The sequence below is a fragment of the Hippoglossus stenolepis genome, chromosome 5 (assembly GCF_022539355.2).
Source record: "Hippoglossus stenolepis isolate QCI-W04-F060 chromosome 5, HSTE1.2, whole genome shotgun sequence".
In the NCBI taxonomy this organism is placed as follows: domain Eukaryota; kingdom Metazoa; phylum Chordata; class Actinopteri; order Pleuronectiformes; family Pleuronectidae; genus Hippoglossus; species Hippoglossus stenolepis.
Window position 1 is genome coordinate 12,757,829 of NC_061487.1, and position 16,121 is coordinate 12,773,949.

Genomic DNA, 16,121 nt, shown 5'->3' on the forward strand with positions numbered 1-16,121 from the left:
TTCTAAAACCTTTCTTTCTTCATTTCTTTATTTCACGTGTTGACAGAAGTTAATTCACAAACAAAAACTATTGTTTGTTGCTTGTTTAATGAAAATGGATCATTATTCAGCCATTGTCTTTCAATCAATTTTCTAGCTTCATCACTTGATGGCGCTGTTGCCTTCATTGAACTTAATTTCCGCAATGAACTGTGGTAATTACACAATTTGAGATGGTACATTTTAACTTAATAGTTTTATCACGTGTATTTAATGTCTCTATTACTGGTCAATTAATCATTTCGACTGGTTTTGCATAATAACATAATTAGTGGCTCTGTTATTGGCTAGTAACCAATTTACTAATTCTTCATAGATCATTATAAAGAACAACGTTTTGACTCATTATCCATCATTTAGGAAAGATACATTGCATAAACTGGATAAACTGCATTAATAGTAATGATGCAGCATTCAAATGTAGCTGAGCAATGGGCAGCAAATTACTTTATATGCTACTTCAGTATTTTATAATAATTAAGCTTATTTTATCAGATAATACGTTTAGTTTCAAAAATCTTTACCAAAATAAATAACTAAATTGTCCTTAAATACAGAAACATGTAGAGGAGTAAAATGTAAATGAAAAATTGTTATGGTTCAGCAAGTCGATTATTTAAGTGATATTACAGAGTACACTAAACACAGCGTTTAAACTACACTGAAATATTAAATAGCAAATTCTTTAGATTTGACAACTTTCACAAAAAAGTATATTAAAAACCGCAGAATGATTTTCAAAATAATTTTTATTGTTGAAAATGGCAACACATTAACTGTATTAACATTGTCTTTTTCTCAATACATACAAACTCCAGATAGTTTGGTTGAATCCAACGAGTCAATGATTTGTTCTCTGTTATATATATTTACATGGGAATGATGACATGACTGAGCTGAATGATTTTGTTTTATCAGTAGTAAAATTGACATTTCGAACTTGTGCTTCTTTCTTTGACGTACAGAGAGATTCAAAAATAGGCAAAATAAAAATATTGGAGGGCTTATTGGACTGATGTCATCGTCCTCTCAAGAGGGAGTTTGAACTTTTCCCTCAGGCCGCCGTTACAGGGCGTCTGTTCAGAGGACAAGACGACTTCATGTTTCTTTCATCCCAAGTGCTATTAATATGCTCAACAGCGATTAGCAGTTTGCTCGTTTCCCTTGAAAAAATCGTTCTGATTTTCAATTGGTATTTATCTTGCAGATTTGTAAGTAGTACTTTCTGAAATATTTTTATATTGTGAATGTGGATGTTGCCCCTGTGCTTTTTTTGGTCTCTTTGCAAACTCTTGCTGCACAACAAATGTCCCCTTGTGGGAGAATACAAAAAAAGATGACCTTAACCACAAAGAAATACAATTTAACATTCACCAGTTCATGCAAAAAAGGTGTACCTGGAAACTGTAAAGAAAAAAATATTAATACAGCAAGTAATTGCATTTTGAGGCATCTTTCCTCTTTGGACTCATACCGTGGACTCGGTCAACTTGATGATGATGTTCACAAGTTCATGAAATGAACTGATGCCAAATATGACCAAGAATATCAACTGAAAAAAATAAAATAAAAAGTAGGTCAAGAGACTTTAAGGCAGCACTTGTCGATATGGCAGTTAATCATTCACTCTTGATAACAGAGCACTAGAAGGCGAGAGCAAATGAGGCAGTAACTCAGAGTCACTGCTGTTTGACGAACCTGAGACACTATGAAACCTACATTTCATATTCGTAATTAACAGTCAATGACGAACGTATTTGTTGTTGACATATAAAACAGTCCATGAGATCAGTTTTTTCATCCCCGGTCATGGTCCAAGTCGTCAGAATGAAAGAGGATCAAAGTCACTTTTTGTTTCTCCTCTGTCGGATCTCTCACAGTTTTTTTCCCATCCCTTTGCTGATGTGTTGTAGCCTCTCCTTCAGCATCTGGAAGCTTGGTCGAGCAGCAGGGTCCAGGTTCCAGCACATTTTCATGATGTTGTACACGACTTCAGGGCAGCCGTCTGGACAGTCCATTGTATATCCTTTCTCCACTCGAGGCACTACTTCTTTTAATGGCTGCAGAAAACAGCAGATATTCAGAATGTGTTTCACTGAAAGCAGAAACTGATTGAAACTTTCTGTATGTCTCTACAAAAAAGTATTGATACTCACAATTCTTGGGTAAGGTACTCGACCAAAAGAGTAAATCTCCCAAAGCAAAACACCGAAGCTCCAAACGTCTGATTTGGTGGAAAATTTCTACCAATTACGATAAAAACACAAACGTCAGAGTTTCTTTCACTGTGTAGTGGTAACATATGGCAAAGCCCACGACACACTACATGTTCAGCAGTCCTTCTAAATATCACTGATACCTTTTCTCTGAGGGCCTCTGGGGACGTCCACTTCACAGGCAACTTTGCAGTATCCTGAGTGGAGGAGGCCTCCTTGGTCAAACCAAAGTCACTGACTTTAGCGATGTTGTCTTCGGACACGAGAACGTTTCGAGCCGCTAAGTCTCGGTGGACGAAGTTATTTGTCTCCAGGTACGCCATGGCTTCAGAGACGTCTCTGTACAGGAGCAGAGGAGAGAAGTTAAAAACCGGGAGGAGGTTTCCTTTTATACTATCAATGCTGGACTCAACACATTTTCAGACATTTTTGGACACCAACACATTAAGATCTTAATATGACAAAATGATAATACACAAAGCAGTAGCTAGTTGCAGGCTCTAAATTTAATGTAAGAGATTGCTCTGCATGTTTATGTGACATTCTCAAATTAGTATGTTAATGGTTTTTGCAGCTAAAATACAAACATATCTGCAACCTGCTCATCAAACCAGTGCTCCACAGTGCCACTAGTGGGACAAAACTGCACAGTCTACCTTTAACACATTATAACAGTAGAGGACAATTGCAGAAATACTCACAGTGTAAAATTAAGGAGGGCATCTCCACCGAGTACTGTCCGTCCTCTGGAACGTAAGTAGTCAACCAAACAGCCCTGAAATTGAAATTTTAAAAAGTTTGCATGTTCATTACTTTGATCCGGATGTTAAATAATATAAATATATTATAATATAAATGATCAGACAGTCGACCACCTACCTTTGCCATATACTCAGTTACTATGAAGAGACTCCCATTCTCCTCTACGATGACTCCAAGCAGCTGCACCAGGTTATCGTGCCGTAGTTGTCTGAGAGAGGAGAAGAGCATGTGGACCTGTTATTATATTATCATTTATTCCTGTTGTTAAAAATATATAAATTATTCAATGATCCTTACGTCATGACAGAAGCCTCAGCAATAAAGGCCTGTGCTGTAGCATCATTTTTGATGCACTTCACAGCTACTTTTGCCCCTCTGTAGTCTCCCACCATGACATCTGGAACAATCACAAACAATGACAATGTTGTGTGGGTGAACAAACAGGGAAACTGCATTTATCAGACCCTGAGCTGAGGGACAGATGCAAACATGGCAGAAAAAAATACATGTAATGTTGAAATGTTCACAGCAGCTACTGTTAAATCTTTATTCACCCTCTAACCATCGCCAAATTACCAATCCGAGGCTCTGAAAATGCATTAGTACAAGTTAATAGTATGTTTGTGATTTCTGCCACATGTAAGCAATAATATAAAACTGGGTCACTTCTATGTCGCAGTGTAAAAATAAATAAATAAAGGTTTGAACGTGAACTTGCCTCCGAACTCTCCTTTTCCAATAACCTGCTGTAGTTGGAGTTCGTTCCTGTTCATTGACCAGCCGCCTGTTGGTCAGTCACAGAGAAAACAACCAGCAGCTCAGACATAACAGGCCCATACATGCTTCTCATGGTCAGAAAGGCTGAAATGTCACAGTGGGAAGAAACTGAGCCTCACCCCTGGAAAATTCATCCTGAGCAGCAACCGTCCCCTCCTCCACCTTTGGCTTGATGAGTTTGGTGCACAGGCCGTCAGCATCTTTGGTGTAGTGCTGGAGACAAACAAAGACAAATTTAAAACTAACCAGGAGCAAAATGAATATAAAGTGGAAACTATAACATTGACCAGGAGAGTGTCACCTGGTCATGGCCTTATATAATCAAAGGAAACACCAGAACCACAATTGTAATAACTTGCAAAGTTCTCCAACTTCTCCTCTCCATCCAAACATACTTTTATTTGGCCTTAACGATTAACGGATTAGATTGTCTGGGTCAAAGGTCGAATATCAAGGTCACTCTGAAGTCACAAAACTTAAAATCAAGAAGTAATGCATTAAATGATTATAACAACTTTTCAGACAATAAAATGAAGGATAAAATAAAGTAATGACATTTTATATCCAAACAGTCAACGGTCAACTTCACTGTGACAAAATAATGTTGTGCATAAACACTTTTAGCAGAGGCATACGACCGTGAGACTCTAATTCTAAATTTTCTCCATTCATTCTATTTAACACACTTACTTTAGAATTTCTGCTTCTTTAGCTTCTATCTACATTCTTATGTAAAACTGAAGCATACAACTGCACCAACTGGTTGAACACTAACAGAGCTTCAATAAAAATGCACATGACAAAAGAAACACCATTACAGTGTAGGACCAACAAAACTCAGTGAGCAGTGCTTCACTATGACCAATAGAGGGCTGTCTGTACAACTGACAGCAAAGGTTTGGCTTTAAAAAGGTCAAACTGAACTTACACATGTATTTGACTCTTTAGAGTTTAAAGCATGCAGCTGTTCAAAAAGAGTTTCACAAAGCAATATGAGTCATTTTCAAGTCAAATGTCTCAGTTCTTTCCGAGGTTAGAACTCTGAACCTCAGCATACTGTTGGCTCTTCCTCTTTGACACTTCCTGTTCATTATATGTTCCAGGAACTGTATGTGGTCTAGGCGGCAGTACAATGACGGGGGAACAGGAAAGTGCATCACTCGTACAGTAGAGTAACGCTTGATATAGCTCCAGAGCAAACAACAGAAAAGCCTCGTTTTTGCATGTAAAACAAAGCCTCATTTCATGTCTCACCTCAACCAGCTGCATGAGGTTCTCAAAATACTCCTCCTCGTCGATAGATAACTTGCCGTTGTGGTAGATGATGCGGTAGTGCTCCACCTTGCCGTCGCAGCTCACACACAGGGTGTAGTCCCCGGGGAAGTTGGTGCTCTCTCTCACCAAGTACAGGCCTGTTTCAGGAGGGACAAGCAGCTCCTCCGCCTGATTCCGTGTTATCTTCCCATGAAACCACCTGAGAGCCAGACGTTACACACAAGAAAATAACAATCGAAATCAAAATAATAAAATAATAAAGTCCATCGCCAAAACTAAGCTTATCACATGGATTTATCATAAGCCTTTTGACAATGCATTGACGAGGCATTGCAAGGGATGACACTGACTGCGTTCAGACCTAATCACTGTGTAAAAGCAGCAACAGCGCTGAATTCCTGCGATAAGCAAATACTCCTGGTGTCCATTGTGGGTCTGCGTCAACAATTATTTTCCATTACCCTATAAGAAATTTCCATCTTTCCTTGTTTAATGTATTTCATGATCATATTATTTACCATAAATGGGTCCTCAAGGAAAAAGTATGAATATGGTTATTGAGAGATAGAGATTAAAGTATTTTACATAACCACTGTGATCAGTTTTATTACTGACACAGTCACAGATTGTTCAATAAATTAATTTGCATCTGGCTCCATGAGAAAGTCACAGTTATATATTACACAGAAAATCTTTTGGGAGCTGAGACAACTTTTTTTTCCACTGAAATAGAAACAGCTTCCTTCTCAGTTTTCAGTTCTCTTATTTAATAGACACAATACCGCCTCCACTCAGAGGCCTGAGCTGCATTTTATATGAGAAGGTCAACTGATGTTCCTAGACTTGTGTCTGTTATTTTAAATATTCATATTCAGGTTCATATTTTTGTTTTGGGTTGTAACTGGAAAATGTTTACATGCTGTAACGTTCAGAAAACACATCACTTTCCTCAGACTGTCCATTGCTGCAGCTCCTCGCTTCAGCCTCTGTCTGAAACTCTTCGATTTAGCTCCGGTTTCTTTAAGGCCCACCTTCTCATTAAAGCTCAGGCTGCTCTGATAGGCCAGCTAGCCCACTCTGTTTTGATTGGTCAACCACTTTATGCACGTTAAGGAAATGTTTGCCTATTCCCTCTTTTTACCGGCTTTGTTAGGGGGGGTGTCAGACTAAAGATATAAGTGTACATTACGCAAATGTCGAAACATACTTCGGCAATAGGGCACAGTCACACACGCGAATGTCGCAGTGGCGAATCTTCACCTCCCATTCACTTACAATCTGTGTAAGACGTATGAAACATTTACTTTAACTTTGGTGAACTTAGACCCATGATACACACTTCACACTCTTATCATGATGTCACATGACATCAAGATGATGTGGAAGTATTGGCGGGACTACATATGAGACCTTTAAGGAGCTTCAGGTGCTGTGTCTTACACAAAAAAGAAAAACTGAAAAAGCATAATAAATCTCCTTTTACATTATTTTTCAGTTAACTTGTAAAATTGTGATGACATGAGAGGTTGTGTGTCTATGAATATGCATACACATAGTAAATAATGATTTAAGGTCAATGCTGGGTAGATTAGATTAAGTGAAGCTCAAGTACGACTGCTATATAATCTTACAGGCCATATTTTTTACATTTCATTGTCTTCATGTTTCATGTCACTCTTTGTTGGATTGGGCAGGTTTGGCTTAATTTGATGATCAAGTGCACAGTAAGTAAATCTGTTATACGTACACTCATATCCACAAATGAATACAGACGTATGACATATGAACAAACAAGGAGATTTTTTAAGTCTGAGAAAGAAAACTCTCAACAGGAAATCATGCCGAATTCGAGCGAAAGCTGAGCTGGAGACGGACACACACGTGCACCGCAATTACAACACGGCCCGACTCAACTGTGGTCTCTGTTGACATAACTACGGCATCACTGCCGCGACGAATAGGCCATCTGCCTTCATCCGACCACGCAGCCATAGGCAGAGGGGAAAGTGGAGCTATTTTAGCCGTTGCTGCAGACACCACACAAAGGGGGTGGCAGAATTTCACATATCTATACAAACCATAACCTGTCTGCTTTGAAAACAAAAGATTATATCAGATGCAAAATGTCACAATCATCTGTGTACTCACGGCATGAGACTCAGCTTGCCCCCAGATTTGACACCTTCCCTTTTCTGAACATAGTTGGCTGGGATTGTTCCCTCACGACCTGCTGAGTTTTTGGCTTTGTACCAGTTTGGATCCTGAAACGCAAAATGTAGAGTAAGTAACATAGCATTTAAGTCATTCAGTGTCTTGTCCTAATTAGAGAAAATGCATTGTCAAGTTCACATACTTTGTGTGGGATTTGAAACCTTACCTTCGTGACGACAATGATGCTCAACAAGTCTCCTTTGTTGAAGGGCAGGTCGTGCTCTGATGTGCCTTTAAAGCTGTACCTGGCCACACACTCTGTGCCCTGCGGCCAAGGAGTCTATGGGGACATGGGCAGATCAATAAGTAGCAATCAGATCACATTTGATTTGTGTATGTATTGTTACACATCCCTGTCTTACCTGTACCTCTGTCATGATGAGGGGGTTGGATCCTCTCACAGGTGAGGTTTTCTAGCTGCTACCATCAGAGCTGGTAAACACACACACATGTACCTGATAAACAAAACAAAATTCCCTTTAAATCTAGAGTAAGATGAAGCTGCTTCAAAGCTTTAACGCAAATATATTAATATATATTTATATTATTATATTATTATTATTAAAATATATTAAGGAAGGCCTTTAATTTTGGGTTTTGCAGTAGAGTAAGTCACTGCAAATATATCAGCTATTATCAGAACACGACAGAATATAGTGTAAGTTTAGACAGTGTCAGTAAAAATAGCTTGCTACCAGAAAGCAGAAGTAACAGGTCTTCTTTTTTTAAATCACACTTTCACAACTGGGCAAGAATGTTTCCATGACGCAAAGCAAGACGATTTACAAGAGCGGATTCCAGTGAGGAGATTGAGCAATGATACAAATTCAAAAAGACAGAGATGAAGCTCAGCGTAAGTTCTCAAATCTCTCACTCTCTCTGTGGGCGTTTCTAAACGGCCAATCAGATTCTGCCACAGTCTCTTCGAGCCACTCATGCGGCTGCTGTCAAACTTTAAATCCCCTCTCCTCTCTTCCGCAGTCAGCCGTCATTCAGTGACACGCATAACCCACCTCCACCCCAATCTCTTCAAGTCTCATCATCACCTTATCTGGATCCTCACACACCAACAGTGTCTAGACCCCGGGGGGAATTCCTGTACTACGTTCTGCTTCACCCCTCCCCCCCATCTAATCCTGATGACATCACATAGGGGTCTAAAACGCCCAAAGACCTGTAACATTCACATCACTTCCTCTTTGCACATGTCAATAAATGTTGTTAAAATGTTGAATCGAAGTCTCTCCTGGTTGAAATATACTATAGCATAATGCTATAATCTTCCCAAATTGTGATCTACTTTGTGTTTCATATGGAAACCCTGTCCATTTTGACCTGAGTGGACACCCACTGGTTCTAAGCTGTGCTCTCTAGGCCATGCATGAATCAACATAGCTCTACTCAGAGCTGGAATATAAACTTGTGGTGAGATCTGACCAGGCCCGAGGGACTCACCCAGCCCAGTGTTTCTTTACAGTAATAAAGCAGCCACTGCGATTGCAACCCAGGGCAGAGTTCCCATGATACAAATAAGAGCAGAGGCGTCATAATAACATTATGACCTTTGGATAAAGTAGTGCTCAAGCCAACGCTCCCGCCAAAAAAACCCCAGCTCCCCTCTTCCTGTATCAGTTCCCATGCAAAGGCGGCAAATCTCAAAGGTCAGGGAAAATCCTGGCTTTAACCCATGTGTCACTGTGCATGAGGTCACATCCTCCAACATGCTACGCAATTGGCTTCCTGTGTGAGAGCAATATCCCATATTAGGGTGGGGATGTTCTGCTGATATCACTGCCAAAACACTTCCTTCTTCTCTCACACGTTTGAATAAAGGAACCTGCCTCTTCAAAGACACCACACAAGAAACTATAACAACATGTGTCCCTGAGAGGACGGTCGTGGCTGATTATAATGGGGATGTGGCGGACGTCCGCCCCTACGGAGATCTGCAGCTGTGTTTCTGTTTCGAGGGAAAAAACTGTGTCGAAACATTTCTCACAACCGTCAACCCCCCCAAAAACCCACAATGCTGCTGCATCTCTTAAACCTATCTAGAAGTCTTTGAGGAAATTATACTATTTTCACTAGATTTATAATGTCAGTAAACATTTTTGTACAGAGTTCATAGTCTCAATCGCTTGTTTCAAGTCTTCTTCAATACAGCATCATGTTCAGTTTGCAAATGATGGTCCCATTTAGAGTAAAGTAGATGATACAGCACAGAATGCATTGGGGCATGGATACTGTGTGATTGACAGCTTGTACTGTCCAATGGGTGCAGGTCGCGGGTGAAAGTGGGCGTGCAGTGTCCTCGAGCTCTCAAGTCAGGCTCTACCCCCCACTCCTCCAAATATGGCTCACTTCTGGTTTCACAAAATTAAGAGGGCGCTTGACAAGAAGCTAAACCCTGGGCCTCGAAACACAGTTCACAAACCAGTGGGTGATATCACGGTGGGTATTAATTGGTCACCACAAGAAAAACAAAAGTATAGTCCACAGACCTAATCATTGCGAGCCTGTAACATTCACTGTAAACAAAACAAAACTCTTTAAAAAGGATTTTGTATTTGTGACACATTTAAACATTTGCCATTTTTATGAGAGGCCTCTGGTAACAGGTTTAAAATGTCCATGACCGAACCAAAGTTAATTTCTCTCCTCAAATAATTTTGTATAAATGTTTGTTTCAAGACTGACCTGTGAGACACAACAAATTGAAATTGAAATTTGAAATATAAAATCAGAAAAATACTTTAGCCGTGGTAGTGATGTGGCGTTACGGATGCTAACATCGGCTTCTCCGTTGGACAGCACTTTGGCCCAACCAGAAATATTAAAACAACTATCAGACCGATTATCATGAAGTTTTGTACAGATGTTCATGGGGACAGAGGATGAGCTGTAATAACTCTGGTGATCCCTGACCAAAGGCATCGACCAAAAGCCCAAACATCCATACAGCCATGCTATCTGAAAACATAAAAACAATTTGATCAAACTCCATATGTTTTAATTTGGAGCCGGAAATCCTATCCACAATTCTCTGCCATCAGAACATGTCCTTGGTGAAGGAGCAGAGTGATCTCACCAAGGAAGGAATGGATCGACTGGACCAATGCTGACACACAACGCCACTTTAAAATTCATCTCTTGCGGGACAGTGAATGCATCACAGCAGCAGGCCACCAGCAGCTGACTGAACGAGACAGAACTGCGACTGTCATGGAGTCACATTGCCATTTCCAAAGAGCTCGACATGGGACCACAGCACGCTCTTTTCAGGAGGCACACAATGCTGTCATTGTGCGGCGGTCGAGTTTCTACTGACCCCTGGGCTCCTAATGACTCCTGTCTCACTGAAAAATCATCAGTATCATCATCGGACTGTCCAGTCAGAGGCTTTAAGGGCAGCGATGGAAATTAGAATTGTTAGCTCCACCAAGAAGGTTATGGTTTGATAATAAGCATCATTTTACAAAAACTACTGGACGCCGGATTACCAGGAAACTTGGTGGAAGGATGCAGTCTACGTCACGGAGGAACAAATTCAATTTCGGTGCAGATCTGGATCCAGAGGCAGAACCAAGATTTATTTTTTTCACTTTCTTTACATTAGAGATGGGGTGTTTTTTTTTTTATAGAAAAAATATTTTATTGAAAGAAATCAGAGATGTATAAAGTGCGAATATCTATGAACAGGTGAAATGTTTTTATGATTCTAATAATGTATTTTAATCATGGGTTATTTGCTCCTTTTTATCAAGTGTATTGTTTAATAATGGATTATTATGGTTTATTATTATTGGCCATATAGTGTTTTAATCATGGGTTTGTTGTACAGTTAGTTTGATGGTATATTCAATGCACATGAATAATCCATAGATATTCAGTCAATATAAAAGATAGGTCACTTTATTTTATTTCAGGCTGCCTTTTATAACAAATGACATTATTTGGATTTTATGAATTAAAATAAATATTTTTTTATCTTTATTCAGTTTCTGTATGATCGCATTCCTTTCAACTATATCAGAGAGTGGATACTTTACCTGTGCATAATGTCAACAGCTCGTAGAAAGTTCTGTTTACATGGTTTATGTATCTGATCCAATTACATGTTTATGTAATATGGTAATAAAGAGGCCTTGGAGGAGGAATGCACTCTTCATAATTTACTCTTTAAGTACAATCGACGTGTGTCTATTGGTAATGTTATTATCATGTGAATTCACTGAATACAGTTAAGCTGCATCATGCATTCATACAGCCGATGTGGACGTACTGTTGTATTGTGTACAGAAGAACTGATGCATGACATTATTCACTGAAACAGGAAACTAAGTGACAGACTAAACCTGAATGGAGTCAGATAAGAGCTTCAACGGGTAACTAAAATACAGAGGTGTCACATCGCTTCAAAAAACACTATCTCTTTGTTTGAAGTGAATATCAATGTTTGTTGTAATATTCTTGTCATCCCCTAACAATCTGTTTTCTTCGAACCCGACCGGTCGAGCAACGTTCGTCTCATGCAAATCAGCAACAGTGTGAACTGTCGACATCAGCGCGAGCCTGACTGCACCAAGCAAGACAGGACAGGTATGTAGGAATATCTTCTCTGGCCCTGTGTAAATGTGCCACTCCCTCGTCTATCTGCAGAAACAATCTGAGGTCAAAATGATAATTATACTATAGGTTTAGTAGCTGTGATACAGTGAAGTGAGAAGGAGCAGACGGGCTGTGGAAGGATTTGTAAATGTGTCACTCAGATTTAAATGTTCCTTTGGAGAAAGAAAGCAACTTTCAAAGAGTTATATGAAGGTACGATTAGTCTAGTAGTGTATGTATGCATGTATAATTTTGTTATAATAACTTTACTTGAGTATTTCCATTATATACATCTTTATACCTCGACTCTAGTAATAATGTACTTTTTCACCACTTGGCTTTAGATTGTAGTTACGTTTCTGATCATAATTTAATATTAAAAAACACAAGAATATTTTCAAAGGAAATGCCTTGCTACAAATTATTAATTAATCTTTTTTTGTTGAGTCTATCTGATGCTCCCGATCACATTTCAGTTGTCTATGATTTATTAGCAGTTCCAATAAACAGCCATTACTTCAATTCTTTATTATTTCTCTCTTCTCAGATGTTTTCATTGAAATAACTGTTCAGTGCAAATAGAGGGAGAATTAAAAAAATATATATATAACATTTGACAAAAAAAATAAGATAGGAGAAATAGATAACGGAAACGATACAGATTTGTGTATCTGTATCTTTTTGTTCATACTCTCATAAGAGAAATGCTGTAACTCTTAGTTTTTTCAATCAATGCTGAAGACTCCCCTATTTACCACGGCCTTTTATTAAAGCTAATTATTAATAATTTCTGCAATGCTACTTTCATCCTTTTATTTTTCTTTTATTCTGTATGTAACTTTTTTTCTTTATTTACAATTTGTCATGAAGCATTTTATATTTTATGTAAAGCACTTAAAATTGCCTTGTTTTTGAAATGTACTACACTAATAAACTTGTCTTGATGATCTCATGACTTCTGACTGACAGACCCGTAGGTTGGGAAACACAAAACTATAGCTTCCCCTCACTATGGAAACAGCAAAATGTTACATAGGGATGAATAAGTATTAAGAATCATATCATGTATATATAATACATCAGTCACTGGGACCTTTCTTTTATTAAACAATGACTTTTACTTTTGATAATTTAATCATACTGCGGTACTTTTGATTGTGTATTCCTATACTTCTATACTCATGGAAAGGATTTGAATACTTCTTCCATAGGTGGATATCCAGTAGTATGTGTCACAATGAGGTTTGTGTTATTAAAGCAATGTGTATATTCCTCCTCTACATGTGGCAGGGGGCTGTGGTGACCCTCCGGCCTCAGGATGCTCTGCAGCTGCTTTGATGCTCTGTTGTCATCACTGTTATAATGTGCAGGGTGGCCAAGTGAAGAGTGAAGGACACAAGGACTTTCGCTCATGATCCGCTGACTTTTTAACTGGCAGGTGCACAAAAGGAAAGGAGCGACGTGCAGAGGGAGCTCATGCTAACAGTTGCCGGTCCTGACAGTCCACAGATGTTTTCCTCAGAGGAGGAAATCAACTCGGCCTCCCGGGCAACAGCTGGATTATAGTGCAGCAGCTCAGCTCACTGACACTATACTGTGTTCTCTGAGACAGGAAGTGCAAATCTAGGTGTAGACCCTGCAGTACAAATGGTAATAGCGCTTTTCTGGTCTTGATGCCCAAAGCGCTACATTACAGTTTTGCCATCCACCCACTCACACATTTATACGGTGCTTCGAGGTGCAGCACTTTTCTCTATCACACATTATTCACACACTGACTTTACAGTCGTCAGGGGCAATTTGGGGTGCAGCATCTTACACATGGAATGGGTAAAGACAGGAATTGAACCGCCAACCTTCTGGTTAGAGGACGACCTGCTCTATCTCCTGAGCCACAGCCGACCCAAGCCATCTTCATATCACTTTAATGACAGACAGTTTGGCCTACAGTCTAAAATTACAGCCTGCTTATCATAATTGAACATAACACTCACAGAACAAAGTTGTTTTAAGAGCAGAGAAAAATCAACGTTTAGTTGCAAGTTGTCAAAAGTTCAGACGACACAATGAGGCTCTTAAAACTTGTGTAACTGATGATTCAACCAAGGGAAGATATCAGAATCAAAACACCGTGCAGAGGAAAGCAGCCACGTCTCAACCATGGACAGTCACTTCCTTGCTGGGGAGCTTTGCACACTATGCAGTGCAATGCTGCTCCACTAATGCGGCCATGCATGACACATTACACTGTGACAGCGTCGCTTTGCTGTGGTTTCATGCGCTCTCTTCATCTTGTTTCACCAGCTTCATCCTTCTTTACAGTTCTCTCAAACTCTACAAAAAGAATCGTCAGTGCAAAGGGCTCAGAAGCCAGCACCAGTCGTTTATTTGTTGGAAAGTTGCTGACCTTTGAGGGAATTCCTGTCGCAGCATGAGGGGCTTCATCGAGAGGTCCTCAGTTCCTCTCTATGACAACTGCTGCTTCCACTGCACTTTGATTTCTCTTTGGCATTAGACTTTAAGTGCACTGGTGGCTTTTCCGATTTTTGATTAATCGTTTCTAGACAATGACAGACCAAATGATGGGATGGGATAGGCATTACCATTTAATAATAATAACTACAGTGGCCGAGAGAGCTCAATGCACTGCAAATTAAGAAAACACATGCAAATAGAAAAAATACGTGCAAATTAAGAAAGAAAATTCATCAACTTGATGACACATGTGCTGCAAAAAGTCACAACACATGCAAATTGCGAAAATGTTTCCAGGGGACCCACAAAAGCGGTTAACCTGGCTGTAGTTCAATGCTTTGTGAAGTTCCATCACCACTGACGAGTAGCTGACTTCAATGACTTCACAAAGATGTTTTCGCAATTTGCAAGGGTTTTTTCCTATTTGCATGTGTGAGGTCTCTCAGCCACAGTAAATAACCCTCTGAAAGTCACACATTTCTATTGTTGCAGCTTGAGAAGACCACTACCAGCTCAAAGTAACTGTCAACGGGCTCTGTGACAGTTCTGATAGATGCTCAACATCTTGATTCCTCAGCAGAATACCATGATCTGTATTGATACTGTTATCTATCATGTTGAGACAGAGCAATGTGGAGAACTGCATGATGCAGCTACTGCATCCCAGCAAGACCACAGGAAGTGGCCACAGTTTGAAGGAGCAGAAAATGACGCTGCTCTCCAGATTCACACTCATGAGCGGTCACTGGTGGCAGGAGGCCGTTGACCTTTGATGAGTGTTAACCTCTTCAATTATATAAAAGTCAGGATGTTGCGTCGTCACAAATGGTTGACTGTTGATAATCAAAGTTCCTGCAAGATCCAAGACAGTTTGAAACACTAGGTGGCGTTGCGAGTCATGTTCAACCCATAAATGTAGATTTTGCAATACATTTGGTGAAAACGTGATCAAGCATTAATATATTTCATTAAAGAACAGTCATATACTTTAGTCAACAGCTCAATAAACACATTCAAGCGTGCAGTGTCCCTTTAAGCGGATTTTTTCGTTTTACTGTGAAGCACTTGGAGCTGCACACACAAGCATTTTGTTAACGTGTCCCAGTCACTTAAAACGATCAACACCGAGTGTCTTATAATAAACTGAATTCAACTCCATTAGAGCGGTTAGTGTAAGTACATGTGATATGGCAGCTTCCCTGCATGAGAAGCGATGGCCTGAGCCCCAAATAAAACGTCTTACCTGTCTGCAGATTCAAGGCAACAACAGGTGATCGAGCTCCAGACACACGTTTGTTTTCATCTGAGCAGCTGCAGCAGAATAACTCCCATTGACGAGATCAACAACTGTGACACCGAGGAGCGGGGACACATGAAGTCCTGATGAGGAAGTGAAGTGTCCCAGGTGAAACTTCAGCAGTGTGCGAGCTGCTCAGTCATACAAAAAAAACACTTCTGCCGCGTCTCCTGTCAACATCACTCTAAAGAAACTACCTGGGAATGTATAGAGAAAACCACTTTTCTACAAACTGCAGAGTCGATCACAGTTTCTGTGAAGAGGATCTGAAAAAACACTGTCAAGAAGCAAGCGGTGGGTTACTCTCGATTCAAACTTCAGGGTGGTTCACTTCACTTCACTTCTTCCCTGTGAGAAACATTCAAGTCGTTTAGTTTTTTTTTTTGTTGCCCCACCTTGGTTCTGCACATGCGCGTTGGAGACCAAACTCCTGCGGCTGAAACGAGGCGATCACTGAAAAC

At 39.8% G+C, this 16,121-nt stretch overlaps 1 protein-coding gene across 4 annotated transcripts; it reads right to left on the bottom strand.

Moving 5' to 3' along the window:
• Window positions 1-770: 770 nt before the first annotated feature.
• On the bottom strand, window positions 771-16,042 carry LOC118109569 (tyrosine-protein kinase CSK). 4 transcript variants are annotated; one of them, XM_035156803.2, is made up of 13 exons: window positions 15,607-16,042; window positions 7,649-7,712; window positions 7,447-7,560; window positions 7,218-7,330; window positions 5,049-5,268; window positions 3,914-4,007; window positions 3,736-3,801; window positions 3,315-3,414; window positions 3,135-3,225; window positions 2,957-3,030; window positions 2,399-2,594; window positions 2,196-2,282; window positions 771-2,099 (listed from the first exon to the last, which is right to left on the bottom strand). In XM_035156803.2, the coding sequence occupies exons 2-13, from the start codon at window positions 7,655-7,657 to the stop codon at window positions 1,914-1,916; spliced, it is 1,350 nt and encodes a 449-aa protein (XP_035012694.1). In that variant the 5' UTR covers window positions 7,658-7,712; window positions 15,607-16,042; the 3' UTR covers window positions 771-1,913. The 4 variants fall into 4 exon arrangements, with proteins under 4 accessions (XP_035012694.1, XP_035012692.1, XP_035012693.1 ...); XM_035156801.2 differs by having other exon boundaries at window positions 7,643-7,712; window positions 15,607-16,041; XM_035156802.2 differs by having other exon boundaries at window positions 7,649-7,735; window positions 15,607-16,041.
• Between the last annotated feature and the right edge of the window lie 79 nt (window positions 16,043-16,121).